Source organism: Chiloscyllium plagiosum, unplaced genomic scaffold, assembly GCF_037043375.1.
Source record: "Chiloscyllium plagiosum isolate Xiang-an unplaced genomic scaffold, Cpla_swu_hap1 HiC_scaffold_25, whole genome shotgun sequence".
NCBI lineage: Eukaryota > Metazoa > Chordata > Chondrichthyes > Orectolobiformes > Hemiscylliidae > Chiloscyllium > Chiloscyllium plagiosum.
The window spans coordinates 56,026,373-56,040,947 of record NW_028270163.1 but is presented as its reverse complement, the minus strand read 5'-3'; the positions used below and the strand labels follow the sequence as shown (position 1 = coordinate 56,040,947).

At 40.1% G+C, this 14,575-nt stretch overlaps 2 protein-coding genes across 9 annotated transcripts in view; one reads left to right on the top strand and one right to left on the bottom strand.

The window, feature by feature from the left end:
• atad5a (ATPase family AAA domain containing 5a) overlaps positions 1-8,851 on the top strand; it is a 55,010-nt gene extending 46,159 nt beyond the window's left edge. For all 5 annotated transcript variants that reach the window (XM_043715120.2, XM_043715121.2, XM_043715119.2 and 2 more), the window contains 2 exons: positions 6,971-7,129; positions 7,821-8,851. In XM_043715120.2, the coding sequence (XP_043571055.1) occupies positions 6,971-7,129; positions 7,821-7,899 (238 nt within the window). In that variant the 3' untranslated portion in view covers positions 7,900-8,851. The remainder of the gene's footprint in view (positions 1-6,970; positions 7,130-7,820) is intronic.
• A 61-nt stretch (positions 8,852-8,912) lies between these two features.
• The window catches only part of tefm (transcription elongation factor, mitochondrial), a 93,015-nt gene continuing 87,352 nt past the window's right edge, over positions 8,913-14,575 (bottom strand). For all 4 annotated transcript variants that reach the window (XM_043715115.2, XM_088000761.1, XM_043715116.2 and 1 more), the window contains one exon: positions 8,913-14,157. In XM_043715115.2, the coding sequence (XP_043571050.1) occupies positions 13,726-14,157 (432 nt within the window). In that variant the 3' untranslated portion in view covers positions 8,913-13,725. The remainder of the gene's footprint in view (positions 14,158-14,575) is intronic.

Sequence of the window (14,575 nt, the reverse complement as noted above, 5' to 3'; positions counted from 1 at the left end):
TTCCTCTTTGTTGTGCCTGACCTACTTGTTGTACTTTGCAATCCCTTTGAGATTACTAAGTACGCATGCAACTTTAATGTCCCTTGCATGACATGTTCCTTTTCTGGAACTAATACTAAGGACAGGCATCAATCTACCACATAGGGGAGCTGCCATAATCTCATGAAGCTTGTACATTGGAAACAGAGGCCACAGGAAGCTGGCCACCCCAGTTCATTGTCCTGCTTCTTTTCGTAGCCATTCTTTTGAGCAATTCACGCACTCTCATGTATTTATTTTTTTGATTCCTCTTTTCTTTTGTCTCCTACCAATTAACCATCTCCTGTCCTTCACCCAAGTATTTCCCAAGACATTATTTCCTTTCTCCCTATGCTTGTTCTGTTTCTTTGTAAATCCTATTTAAGAGCATAAGAAATAGGACCAGAATTAGGATGTTCAGCCCATCGACTCTGCTCCATTATTCAATGGAAACCTACCTCAAATTCACTCTCCTGCCTTTTCCCTGTAAATTTATCTCTGACTTTAATCTACTTAACTTGATATGCCTCTGTGGTTTAAAAAAAAATTCCCCGGATTCACAACATTCTGAGTGAAGAAATCCCTTCTCATTTCTATCTTAAATGGGACATACTTTTCAACGAGGTCATCTCTCATTCTTCTAAACTCCAAGGAGTATCGATAATGAGCATCCAGTACTTCCAAGTATCAGCTGAAGCTATTGATTTTGATAGAAACAATTCACCATCTCTAAAATGTTCATCATAGAAGTAATTTAATAAAGTGACATTGAAAGATTTTTGATTTCCAGTCCTGAGGAACTGGTTTAAATTCCTTGAGCACTTTTTCTGTTAATTTTTTGCCCTAAATAATCTTCTTTCATAGGCAGCCCATTTGATTACCAGTCTGCTCACAAACTTAAATATTCACGCACTCCAATACTGGAGTGACATGTGGCATGCGGTATCCACAGGACGCACGGCAGAAACTCATCTATGGTTAATCAGTGGCACCTCACAAACCTTGGACCTTCATTTTCATGGGAGGTGTTGGTGTTGGCAGTAGGTGTTGCTATCAGGAATGCCATGAGCTCCAGAATCATTCACCACTCTGACATTATTAATCACAGTTCCTTCTTTGCTAGGTCAGAATCCTAGTGTATCTGATAGCGAGGGCATGTTCCATGCACACATTGTAGTGGTTCAAGAAGAAGGCCCAACATCACTTCTCAATGCACATAAAAGAGGCACGCATCCTGAGAATTTTTTTTGAGTTAAGCAGCCAGTCTGGATGCATTGCCACTGACTACCTTTTGGTGGTGCAGTTGAGCTTGTCAAGATTACTGAGTTGCAATTTAAAGTTGTGCGACTCCCTCATTTCTGGGACTTTAGTCTAAGGAAACATGTGTATTTACTACTAATTTAGTAATTCTATAAATGGAGGCTTGGGAATCTGCACAGATAGTGTAGTCTAAGCCAAACTATCTTCTGTGTTGTTTTTAATGAACTCAGGTGATCTGGGCTTTAATGGCTGGGCGATCATTTACTGCTCATCTCAGATTGCCCTGTAGTAGGTGGTGGTACGGTGCCTTAAAATATTGCAGACTTGGGTTGTAGGAACATCCATGGTGTCATTAGGGAGGAATTCCAAGCTTTTGACCTAGCAATAGTGAACAGTAAAATATTTCCAAGTCACAGTCTAAGGATGCAAGGTAGCTCATTTCGGGATGAGATGAGGAGAAATTTCTTAAACCAAAGAGTGGTGAGCCTATGAAATTTTCTGCCTCAGTAAGTATATGAAGCTAAAATGTTGAATGATTCCAAAAAGAGATAGATACTGTTGTTAGGGCTAAAGGGATCAGAGGGTATAGGAGAAAGCAGGTACAGAATACTGATTTGGATGATCAGCCAAGATCATATTAAATGGCAGAGCAGACCCGAATTGCCTATTCCTCTTTTCTATGTTTCCAGGTCAGGATAGTATTTGATATGGAGGGGAAAGTTACAGGTGGCAATGTTCACTTTATTCTGCTGCCTTTGTCCTTCCAGGTAGTAGAGATTATGGATCTAAAAGGTGGTATCAGTGGGGCTTTGGTGAATTTCCGCAGTGCATCATACACTGCGTTGTTATGAAGGGAGTGAATATTGAAGTCTGTGGATGGGGTGTCAATCAAGTGGGGCTGTCCTTTCAAGCTTTGAATGTTGTTGGAGCGACATGAATCCAAGCAAGTGGAGAGTATTCCATCACACTCGCAACTTATGCCTTATAGATGGTGTACAAGCTTTGACTGGTCAGGTGAGTTAGTTGCTGCAGAATACCTCGCCTCTGACCTGCTGTTGTAGCTACAGTATTTTTATGGCTTGTTCATTTTCTGATTGACATCCAGGGTGTTGATGGTGGGGAATTCAGCAATTGTAATGCCAATGTCCAGGGCAAATGGTTAAATTCACTTTTGTTGGAAATGGTCATTGCCTCGCACAGCGTGGTGCAAATATATTTGCCATTGTTCTGGTCTTGCTGCAATTGGATATAAACTGCTTCAGTATTTGGGTTGCCATGAATGGTGCTATATATTATGCAGTTGTCAATGAACATCTCACTTCTGATCTTTGTAATGGAACAAAAGTCATTAAACCTGCTGAAGATGGTTGGGCATAGGACATTACTCTAAGGAACTCCAGAAGAGTATCCTAGAGCTGATCTCCAACAACCACAACTATCTCTTCAAATGCTCAGTATAACTCGGCTGCCTAAATGTATAAAATTCCATTTAGATGACCTAAATGACCAATTTGCCTGACTGCCCACCATTCAGGACAAAGGCAATTCATACCAGGTTTTGTTATTTACAAAAAAAACCTATTTATCATAAACATTAACATTAACAACTGGTAAAGAAAAGAAAGGAATATTAATCTACTCCGGACTAACTTAAATTTGGCCTCTTTCAAAATCCCACTTACATACACATACTCACACTGACGATAAGACAGACAAAAGCAGGTAGTTTGACACAGATCTTATGGTTAGAAAACACTAATTATAGACAGGGAACAAAATTCTGAAGATCAAAGGTCCAAATCACAAGCATATGTTAAATTGTGTCTCTGTTTCTCTTGATTTCCACAATGATGCCATACTATTGTCTGAAAAACAATGATCAGATTCCACTTCAATTTGTTAACCTGATGGCTTTTGGTTCTGTTCTGCTTAGAATTGTCTTTTAAGCTTGCTTGCTTTTCCTTCTTCTCAGCCAAAATGAGTCAGAAAGATGTGTTTAGATCACAAGCTCTGGATATTTCTGGCTGCCCTGCACTTAAAGATTTTTGGCAAACTGCAGCTCAATCAGTCATAGAACTATTGTTAGACAGCCTTTCCTTAACTCAAAGAATCTTAGTGCCACTCAGTGTCAAAGTAAAAATCCCACTGCTTCAAAAAGTAATCTTGTGTTGAACTGTTAAAACTGCAGTAGTTGTATTTCATGTTACACAATTCTTCTGATATTTCAGCTATAAAGCATTCGGACTTGCATTGCGGTTTATAGTTCACAGGGAAAAAATATATTTCCCCTTACAACACACTTGGTCAAATGAACCCTTGATGTCAAAGGCAGTTACTCTCGTTTCCCATCTGGAGTTCAGTATTTTTGTCAATGTTTGATCTAAGGCTCAAATCAAATCAGGAGCCGGGTGTCCCTTCTGGATCCCAAATTGAGCATCAGTGAGCAGATTCTTACTAAACTGCTTGAAGGAATTCCATCATTTTATTGATGACTGAGAGTAGACTAAAGGAGTTGTAATTGATTGAGTTGGATTTGCCCTGTTTTTTGTGAATAGGATATACCCAAGTAATTTCCCACATTGCCATTTATATGCGCATGTTCATACCACATGTATGTGTTGTAGCTGTACTAGATGATTTTGGCTAGGGTTGCATTAAGTACTTTGGCACAAGTCTTCAATACTATTGCTGGAATATTGTCAGGACCTGTAACTGTCATCAGCCATTTATTTGCAATCATGTGAATAGGATTGGCTGAAGAATGGCATCTGTAGCGCTGGAGATCTCCAGAAGATGTTGAAGTGGATCATCCATCCAATTGAGGATAGATCTTCACTTCTGACTGAAGATTGTTGCAAATGCTTCAGCTTTATCTTTCGCACTGATGTGCCGGGCTCCCTGATTAAGGATGGGAATATTTATGTAGCCTTCCCTTCAATTAATTGTTTAGTTGTTCACCACTGTGATTGGATGTGACAGGACTGTGGACTTTGAATCTAATCTATTGATTGTGTCAAGAGGAGAAGGCTGATGCCTCACTCCAGCATATAATGGATGCAGTTTTTACTGACGTTCCTTTGTAGTGCTGAAGGAGAGCTGCAGGTCAGAGAGGTGCCACTGTTGTGCTAAAGGATTACTGCAGATTAGAGGGTATCAGTGCTGAAATAAGATGTAGGTCAGAGGGTTTTTTTTTGGGGCATTAAACTTATTTCAGGTGGCCTTAGAAGTTTTCGTATTTTTATTCAAAGAAGAATAAATGTGTTTTCCCTGGAAGCCTGAAGTTAATATTTGTCCCTCATTCAAAATCATTTAAAGTTACTGCTGGGAGATTGGTGATGCTCTGAGGTCATGAAATGTTTTTTGCATGCAAGTTTCTCCCTTCCTTTTTTTTAAAAAGTGGAAGTTGGAAATATTTACAGCAAATTCTGCAGCTCTGAGATCCACAAATAGAACATACTCTGGTCACAAGGTGAGATTTAACCATTGACATTTGTATCTCATTGAGCTGTTTTGTCTCGCTGACTTCTCCAAAACTTGTGAATTGTACAAGCAACATTGCTGCCACTGTAATTTTATTTTTCTAATTCCTTTTTCTGTGGAAGACTGGCGAGATGATGAACGAGTGGTATGATTACTAGACTGTTAATACAGTGACCCAGGTAATGTTCTGGAAGCCTGAGCTCGAATCCTGTCATGGCAGATGATCAAATTTGAATTCAATAAAAATCTGGTATTAAGAGTCTAATGATGAACATGAAACTGTTGCTGATTGTTGGAAAAGCCCACCTGGTTCACTGATGTCCTTTCAGAAGGAAATTGCCATCCTTCTCTGGTCTGGCCTAGATATGACTCCAGACCTGCAATAATGTGGTTGATTCTTAACTGCTTTCTGAACATTGGTCAATAAATACTGGCCTAGCCAGTGATGTCTCATAAATGAATTTTAAAAGACTGAGATTATTAGATTAGATTACTTACAGTGTGGAAACAGGCCCTTCAGCCCAACAAGTCCACACCGACCCTCCGAAGAGCAACCCACCCAAACCCATTCCCATACATTTATCCCTTCACCTAACACTACAGGCAATTTAGCATGGCCAATTCACCTAACCTGCACATTTTTGGACTGTGGGAGGAAACCAGAGGACCTGGAGGAAACCCACACATGGGAAGAATGTGAAACTCCACACAGACAGTTGCCTGAGGTGGGAATTAAACCCGGGTCTCTGACGCTGTGAGGCAGCAGTGCTAACCACTGAGCCACCATGTCAAAGCAGTATGCTGACTGAGTTTTAGGATGTAAACCACTTGTTATTATTCAGCTGAAGAGGAAGTAAATGGTAGAGTCATAATGGGGAAGGAGCTAGGGAGTACAGCATCCTAGAGTCTGCTTGAAAGCGATTCTGTCTTGATGTAAATTCATAATCTGAAATATCAGTACTAATGTAGGGTACCAAGCAAGTCACTGATACGAAGCTAGTATTAGAAGTACACATGTGAATCTAGCATGATTACAGTTTAACACTTTGCTGAACTGCAATAAGTGAAGTTCAGTGCAGACAATACCAAAGTTTTGGATTTTTTAAAAATATACAAGGCCAATGTGGTGTAGAAGTTCCCATAGGGAAGACTTTGGTATCGATGTCCAAACTATTGTGAGCTAAACTGTAAATATTGACAAGTGGAATACGGAGTCAAAGCGGATTGGGTTAAACCATAGCCCTCCACTCTGGAAGCAACAGATTACTATTGCAGTAACCTTTCTACGTTACTTCCTTTTAGCCCTGGATAAGAAGATGCAGAGAGCCTTAAATGGGTAATGACAAAAAGAAATGAATGTCCTCAGGATGTCCCATGAGCTTCTCGGCTAAAGAAATATTTGAAGCATCATGACTGTATTGTAATAAATCGGACAGTCTCATTTGTGCACAGCAGCCCCAATAACCAACCTAATTCTTCATGATCGCTTTACTTGAGTGTTAAATATTGACCAGAATATCAGGAAAACTCCCATGTTACTCTTCAAATAATGTCATGGTTCTTTTAAACCCACGTTGAAACTTTAATATCTCTTCTAAGTACTGACCATCTCAGTGTGGCACTCCCTCAATACTGACTCTCTGACACTGCAGCTCTCTCTCAATACTGACAGTCTGACACTGCTGCACTCCGAGTGCTGAACATCTGACACTGCAGTGCTCCCCCAGTGTTGATCATCTGGCACTGCAGCACTTCCTCAGTGCTGAACATCTTATACTGGCACTCTCTTCGTCCCACACTAGCGATCAGTCTACATTGTATGCTCAAGTGTGTTATATACCCAGGTTTGCACTGCTAAGCTAGTGTTGTGTCCCGTAGTATACTATACACAATTCAGTTTGTAGAATATAGGGGACCTAGCAATTCCTGGAAAGTGTGCAAAATAAACCAACCAATGTTCCTGTTGTCAGAAGGATAATCTTTGAGGTGCAACCAACCAGATTTCCACAGTTTCAGTGGGACCCAAAATATAAGAAGTAAATTTAAAATAGTACTTTCAACTGCACCAGAGAAAAAACTGAGTTGAACATTTCATACTGCTATGTAGTCAGGAGAAAATAAATTCAACATCAATGGTACATGCAAAGTAATTCTTTTTCTTGAATTTGAACATAGAAAGTACTGAAATATCTGTGGTGTCTGTCTTTTTCAGTATTGCATCTAAAAGAATAGAGGTGCTGAAAACTGTATTCTCGAGCAAGGCATTTCTAAGTCTGGGTAACAGACGAGCAAGTGCTGTGGAGTATCTGCCATCTCTCCGCACTATTTGTAGGACAGAGAAACTGAAAGAACAAGGCAAACTAAAACGCAGGTATGTTCCTTACAACTTTGTTTAAAGGTGCTGTTAGCACAAAGATTTATCTGAAGCCAAAGACTAAAAATGTCTCCTCTAATTTACACTTTTTAAAACCCCCACTAAAAGGCTTTAAGTTAAGTGTTAGTTATGTTCTTGTTTCAGTTGGAGAGCAGGTAAGACTCGATTCATGGGTTCATTAACTAAACTATTTTATGATGTATGATTCAGTTCTTAGCCTTCTTAATTTCATTTGTTGCATCTCCACTTTTCATCCATTTCTTGATAGCCAGTGGATTTGTCCTCAAGTTTTTTCTTTTGATATTTGCTTGAGTTAGCCAAAAATCTATGTCTGTGTCTACAAAATGACTGGTCAGGAGATGCTCCACTCCCCTGTTAAAACTCCACAGTGGGGATCTGCACTGTTTGCCTGAATTCAGTAGTTTAATTTGGGATGGTGGTATTTTGTTTGGATCGGAGGATGGCAGAACGACAAAGGTGATTTGCAACAATTGAAATGCTATTTTGCTGCCTGTTTACAGAAGCTTTGAATTTGAATACTGTCTGCAACACAGCTGGTTAAAGCTGGCCTTAATTTGAAATGTCCACTGGACAAATCTGCATCTGTCTTATATTAGATACTGAATGATCTGATGTGTATGTGTAGCAAAATTTTTTTCAACTTACAACTCTGGCTTTACTTTTACAGATTTTTGCATTATTTGGATAGTGTGCACTTGGAGCTACCTAAAAGCACTCTGAAAGCCCTTGCAAACAGTTTTCCATGAAGATTTCAACTTGACTCATTGTATAGTGAATTACCACATTTGAGGCAGACTGTATTACTGGGGTATTTTTCTCCCTGGCTTTTTACTTCATTATTGTGTCCACTGTATATATGTGTATTTTGTGGAGACATATTTGTACAGTAAAGTGATGTGAAAGTGTGTAGGAAAATGTTGGTAATGTTAATTTAATTACAGTGGAACAACTAAATCTGCTGTCTAAGAATGTAAAAATCCAATTCATAATAATTTTGAGTGCCTGAAGTTGATCTATAACACTTCTGGCCTCCTATTTTGTTAGTATTTGTTTAACAAGTACCTTGTCGTATCTCACCCAATAATCCTTGAGTCAAAAGGGAGTATTATTTGACTGTGAATCATTGCAGCCAAGACGGTCTTGTGCTAATCTGTCATTGGCACTTCATGCATACCTGGATGGGTATCAGGAGTAAGAATGCTGACAAATATACCTCCTCCCTGCCTCTCTCTCTTTCCTTCCACACACCCCCTCCCCTCCCCTCTAGCTCAAGGCAATGGAAGTATTTTAACTATGGAGGATGAATAACAATTTTGATTTTCCCTCCCTTCAGTTCCATGCCCAGGAACATTTTTGATTGAAACATGCAAAATTTGGTTTATAAATCTTCCATTTGTGTTATAAACATGACCAATTTCAGACCTTGCGATCAGGTAAGTATCTTGGTGTCAAATGGCTGACCCTTTGCTGCTTGTCACTGTCTGAATGTGACAGCCTCTTTGGGCTGCTGAGGTGAATGTTGTCATAAATCATGAATGGCTATAATCCATTCTCCGTTTCACTAAAGCTTTTTATTGTTACAATTTTATATGACATAAATCTTACAAAGGATGGAGTACCCTTGCATTGCATAGTGTGATTGTATACCCTATTCTGTCATAGGATATGGAATTAAATAAATCAAAGAAATGCTGGTAACCTGAAGTCTCCAATATTATGTACAATACAAGTTCTTTTTAATTTAAATTAAGCATTACTGTATGAACTGTGTGTAATACTCTCAGTTCTTTGACTTCTTAAAACCAAAAGAAGTTTGTAAATTGCCTTGCTTAATCTTTTTGCAAGAAAGCAAAAATAACTTGGCAATCTTTTACAGGTGAGAATTTTTGGCTTTGTAGATAGTTATGGCATCTTCCAGTGATGTCTTGGACTTGAAGCAACCTGTCTGTTAACAAATTGTAGCCCCCAGTAACACTGCAAGCAGTCAAGATTCTCTTCGTAGCCATGGTGGGCTGAAAAGTAGTTTATACACTGTATGATTCTACCTAGTGTCCTAGCTTGGAATATGTGACTATGGAGTGAGCATAGCCCTAGAGGACAAACAAACCAGAGACAATGACCGTAACTAGTTAGTTGTGGGTCCTTGCACCAGGGAAATAGCTATGCTGTAGAAAGTTGATCTTTATCACTCTGTCCTCTGCATTCTGAAGCCACTGTCGTGCTCTGGATAACACTCAGGGATTTAGGTACAATCCTTGTTCAAATAGATGATTAACGTTTCTTTGTCGTGGTTTTGGAGATCTGACCCCTCGTATACCAATTGATAGACTTTGATCTTGAGAATAAACCTCTTTAGATTTAGTGCTGAATGAATTGCCAACTACAGACTTGGGTTTGACTGCTTTGATTATCTCATGCAGGAATCATTCCATTCACAGTTCCCATTGTGAATGACTAAGCCAGATCTGTGAGTTACACTGATGGCCTGTGTCACAACACAATTTCTCTGAATACATTCTCAGCATCAATGAAATCTTCAGCACAAAAAAAAGGTCCTTTAGCACGTCGTTTACACCAGTCAAAAACAAGCATTCAACTTTTATAGCACTTGGGCCACAGCCTATATGCCTTGACATTGCAAAAGCTCATCTAAAAATTCCTACATGTTATGAGGGTTTTTCATTCTACCACCTTTACAGGCAGTGAGTTCCAGTTTCCTACCACCCTGTGAGTGAAAACACTTTCTCATCTCCTCTAAACCTCCTGCCCCTTAATTTAATCTATTGTCCCATGTAATTGATTCCCTTCACCAAAGGTAAAACAATTCCTTCCAGTCCACCTTGTCTATGTCCAATCATTTCCCCTCTGTCTCCCTGCTCCAAGGAAAATATCTCCAATCTATCTTGATAACTGAAACTCTCAGTCCAGGCAACGTCCTGGTAAATCTGCTGTGCACCTTTCCAGTGAGATCACATCCTTCCTGTAATGTGATTACCAGAACTGTACCTGATACTCCCACTGTGGCCTAACTAAGCCTCGAAGAGCAGGGAGGTTATGCTGGAATTGTATAAAGTCTTATCCAACACAAAACATAAATTGCTGCTAAATTTCAGCAGGTCTGGCAGCATCTGTGAAGAGAAATCAGAGGAAACATTTGGGATCTGGTTACCCTTCCTCGTCATAAATCTTATGCCTTGGTTAGTAAAGGTGTGTATTTCTGGGACTGGTGGACATGCATGTCCTGGGTGTTTCCCAAAGTCCTACCATTCAACATGTATCCTCTTGCTTTGTTTATCTTGCCAATGTGCATCACCTCACACTTGTTGATATGGATTGAATTCCACTTGCCACTGATCAGCCCATGTGACCAGCCTGTTTTATCTGCTTCTGTAATCTAAGGTCTATATCTACATACCATTCCACCAATTTGCATATCGCCTGCATACTTGCTAATCAACCATTGTACATTTATGTTTAAATCAACAGAATGCTGATAGAATTGAGGTTGATTTGAGATAAGTGGAAAGTGTGGTTTCCATGTTATAAAGAGGCACTGGAGAACGTACAAGTAATATTTACAAGGATGATGCCAAAACTGAGATTCTAGCTATCAAAAAATTAAACAGACTGGACTTCTCCTCTGAAAATGTGTTGCTGGAAAAGCGCAGCAGGTCAGGCAGCATCCAGGGAACAGGAGAATCGACATTTTGGGCATAAGCCCTTCTTCATGGACTTCTCCTCTAGAAAGGAGAAGGTGGAGGGTGATGTTTTTCATTTCGGTTTTGAAAAGATTTTTAGGATAGGCAAGATACTATGTTTGTGAAAACTAGAACAATCCAAGATAATTGCTAATATATCTAAAGGGAAACTTGGGAGAAATGTCATTAAACACAATGGAACTTGCTACCACAAGGGAGTAGTTGAAGTGGATAGTGTATATCCCTTTGAGGGAAGCTGGATAAACTTGACCAAATAATGTGCTAATGAGGTAAGTAGTAGTCAAGGCTCATGAAAACAATAAATGATTATGTACATTCTAGCAAATCACAAATATTCATTACTGATTATGGGAGTTTACTGTGTGTAAATTTGCTGCCATGTTTCCTACTTTTCAACAATGACGATACTTCAGACTTACTTCATTGACTGTCAAGTGTTTTAGGAGTTCAGGTCCTACAGATAATGCTCATTTTAACAGAAACCTATTAGGTGGCGTAAGCCATTCAACCCCTTAAACCTACTCCACCATTCATTTTGATACTGGCTGATCATCAATATCAAGAAAGTGTCTAGATGGAAGCCTGTTATTTCATAGCCTATTTTGAGCAGCTCTACAATTGAAACTATATTGCAATCAATTACCTAAACCCACAATAAGAAGCTATCTTGAGTGTGGAAAGACTTGTAATGCCTTTCACCCCAGAACAACCAATGATGGATGTGTTCAAAGATAGAGTGGCTCAACCATAAAAACAATTGAATATTAATTTAAACAATATAGTGCACATAGTCCAGTCTGTGCACAAAGGAGCCATCATCTGGGTGTTTTGAAATCAAATTGCACAAAATCCAGTTAAAGGATCAGCTCAAAAAGCAGAGGCAGGATAACAGTGGATAACATCAGTGGCACAGCTCTCAACCAATGAAGATAAGCTCATTTTCCACAAAAAGGCTTAATCAAACTAACTCTTAAGAGGACAACTACCAAATTCATAAAAATAAATGGTCTTTGATAACTTTGTGAATCCCTGTGTGACCTCCCTCCCAGTGAAAAATTGATCTGTACTGCCCTGGAATATTGTCTGATCTCTTCACACACATACACATATGGCAGGATTCTGTAATACGTGCAGGGTTGAGTCAAAATAATATAGGTTCAAATTCCACTCCAACCTCTGAAACCTATGATCTAGAGTTCCTGGTTGAGCCCAACTAGAGTCATAGAGTCCAACCCGTCCACGCCGACCACTTTTGTCCCACCTGCCACCACCTGCCCATATCCCTCCAAACCCTTCCTATTCATATACCCATCCAAATGCCTCTTAAATGTTGCAATTGTACAAGCCTCCACCACATCCTCTGACAGCTCATTCCATACACATACTACCCTCTGCGTGAAAAGTTGCCCCTTAGGTCTCTTTTATATCTTAGTAGCTAAATAATTCTGAAGGAGAGCTGTACTGTCAGGAGAAGGCCACATCACATTCTCCCTGTGTCTGCATGGGTTTCCTCCGGGTGCTCCGGTTTCTTCCCACAGTCCAAAGATGTGCAGGTCAGGTGAATTGGCTATGCGAAATTGCCCATAGTACTAGGTGCATTGGTTAGAGTGAAATGGGTCTAGGTGGGTTACTCTGCGCAGGATCGGTGTGGACTAGTTGGGCCAAAGGGCTTGTTTCCACACTGTAGGGAATCTAATCTACCATTTCAGTTTGTGTCAGATACGATGGCAATTTTCAAAAACAATTGAGGTTTGTTTGCCCCCAGTGTCCTGGAATCAATATTTATCCTTCAATCAACAGCATTGAAATACAATATCTGATCGTCATCATGATGCTCTGTGGCAGCCATGTTTCCTACATTACAACAATCATTACACTGAAGTCATGAAAGGCACTATTTAAATGTAGGTGTGTTCTTCAGATGTTTCAAGGGAACAGGACTGGCTCTGACATTACTGAGACAGATGTGAATTGTTGGATAGAGCAAAAATAAATGATGCAAGAGTCTCCGAGCAATAGGCTGAAGTTACTAACAATAAAGCAAAATAATGTAAATGTTGGAAAGCTGTAATAAAAACAGAAAATGCTGCAAATGCTCAAATGTGACAGCATCTATGAAGACAAAAAAATTAACATTTCAAGTCCGTTCCGAAGAAAGAAAGAATATTAGTCTGAAACATTAACTCCTGCTTCTCTCTCCACAGCTGCTCTTTGCACTACTGAATATTTCCAACATTTTCTGTTTATATTTTAGATTGAAGTTTTGCTGATTGCTGCCTGCAACCCACTCAACTCTCTATTAAATGTCGTGTGGTAAATCAGTTACAATCAATGCCCTTGGATTTAGGATAGTGTTCAAATAGGCATCAAGTTTTAGCTTAACAGTGAAGCCTGTTGCAGTCAGGTAATCAATCCAACATTTTCAGTCAGGGATCATGCACAAGAAAAGAACCTGCATTTCCACAGCACCTATCATGACCACCGATCATCCCAAAATGCATTAGAGTCAGTGAAGTACTTCTGAAGTGCAGGCACTTTTGGAGTCTCGGAAGCATTGAAGCCAATTTGCTGACAGCAAACCTCCCACAAACAGCAATGTGACAGTTACCAAACTCTCTCTTCTTTGATGCTGATTGACCAGACCACCAGGAAGGACTACCGTGCTCTGAGGCTACGTGGGCAAAGTATCAAAGGGTGACTAATAAGTCATATGGCAATGAGACATCAAGTGAGGAGTGGGAGCAAGGAGAAACTGAAGTAGATATTTTCTTTTTTTCACCCTGACCAAGAGTGGTACTTATCAAGATGTTTGTATTGATAAAATTGAGTCCCTCTTTAATTATGGTGTGATTTTTAAGGATTGTTAAACAGAAATTCATAGAAAGCAATAGCCTGCAGCAAAGCATCACACATTTCCTCTCCCCGATCTGCATTTCCCTTCTGAAACAGTCTCCTGTAACGGGCCAAAGCGTCCCGAGGGAACAGCACCCGAGGGTGCTCCTGTGTCACTGAGTCAATCATGAACTGCTGGACCAGTTCCCTGCCACTCGTCCGGGATTCCCCCACCATCAACTCAAAGTGCTTCCCGACAGCAGTGCGCACCACGCTCAGCACCTTGTGCTGACCATCCTCCAGGAAACTTGCCCCCAGCAGCCCGTGTAGCATAGCCTCAATAGTGCGCAAGTGCAAAGTCACAGGGAACAGGTTGGTGTTCTGGACTGAGATGCTGGGCTTCTCCAAGATGAAGAAATCCGCTTTGGGGATTTTTGAGACGGCGGAGGAGATCTGCAAATCAATGGAAAAAAATGAGGAAGAACATTGGAATTTTCTAGGAATCTAGAGGCCATTCAGTTCACACTTGTGCCAGCTCTTTGAAAGCTGTCCCACATCCTGCTGTTGCCCCATGGTCCTGCAAACTTCTTCCCTTTCAAGTATTTAACAAATACTCTTCTGAAATGTATTACTAAATTTTCTTCCCACAGATCTTTGAACCAACGTATTCTAGACTGTGACAATGTACAGGGTAAAAATACACCTCCCTCTGGATCTGTTGACAATTACTCCAAATCAGTGCACAGTGACTCCTGACTCTCCCACCTGCTTGACCTCCCCACCGCCCAGATAAACTCATACCTTCTGTGGAGTGCATGAGCATTTAGGACAGTGAAAGAGATAGCCTGTTTTCCTGTTTCTCAGCTGCAGT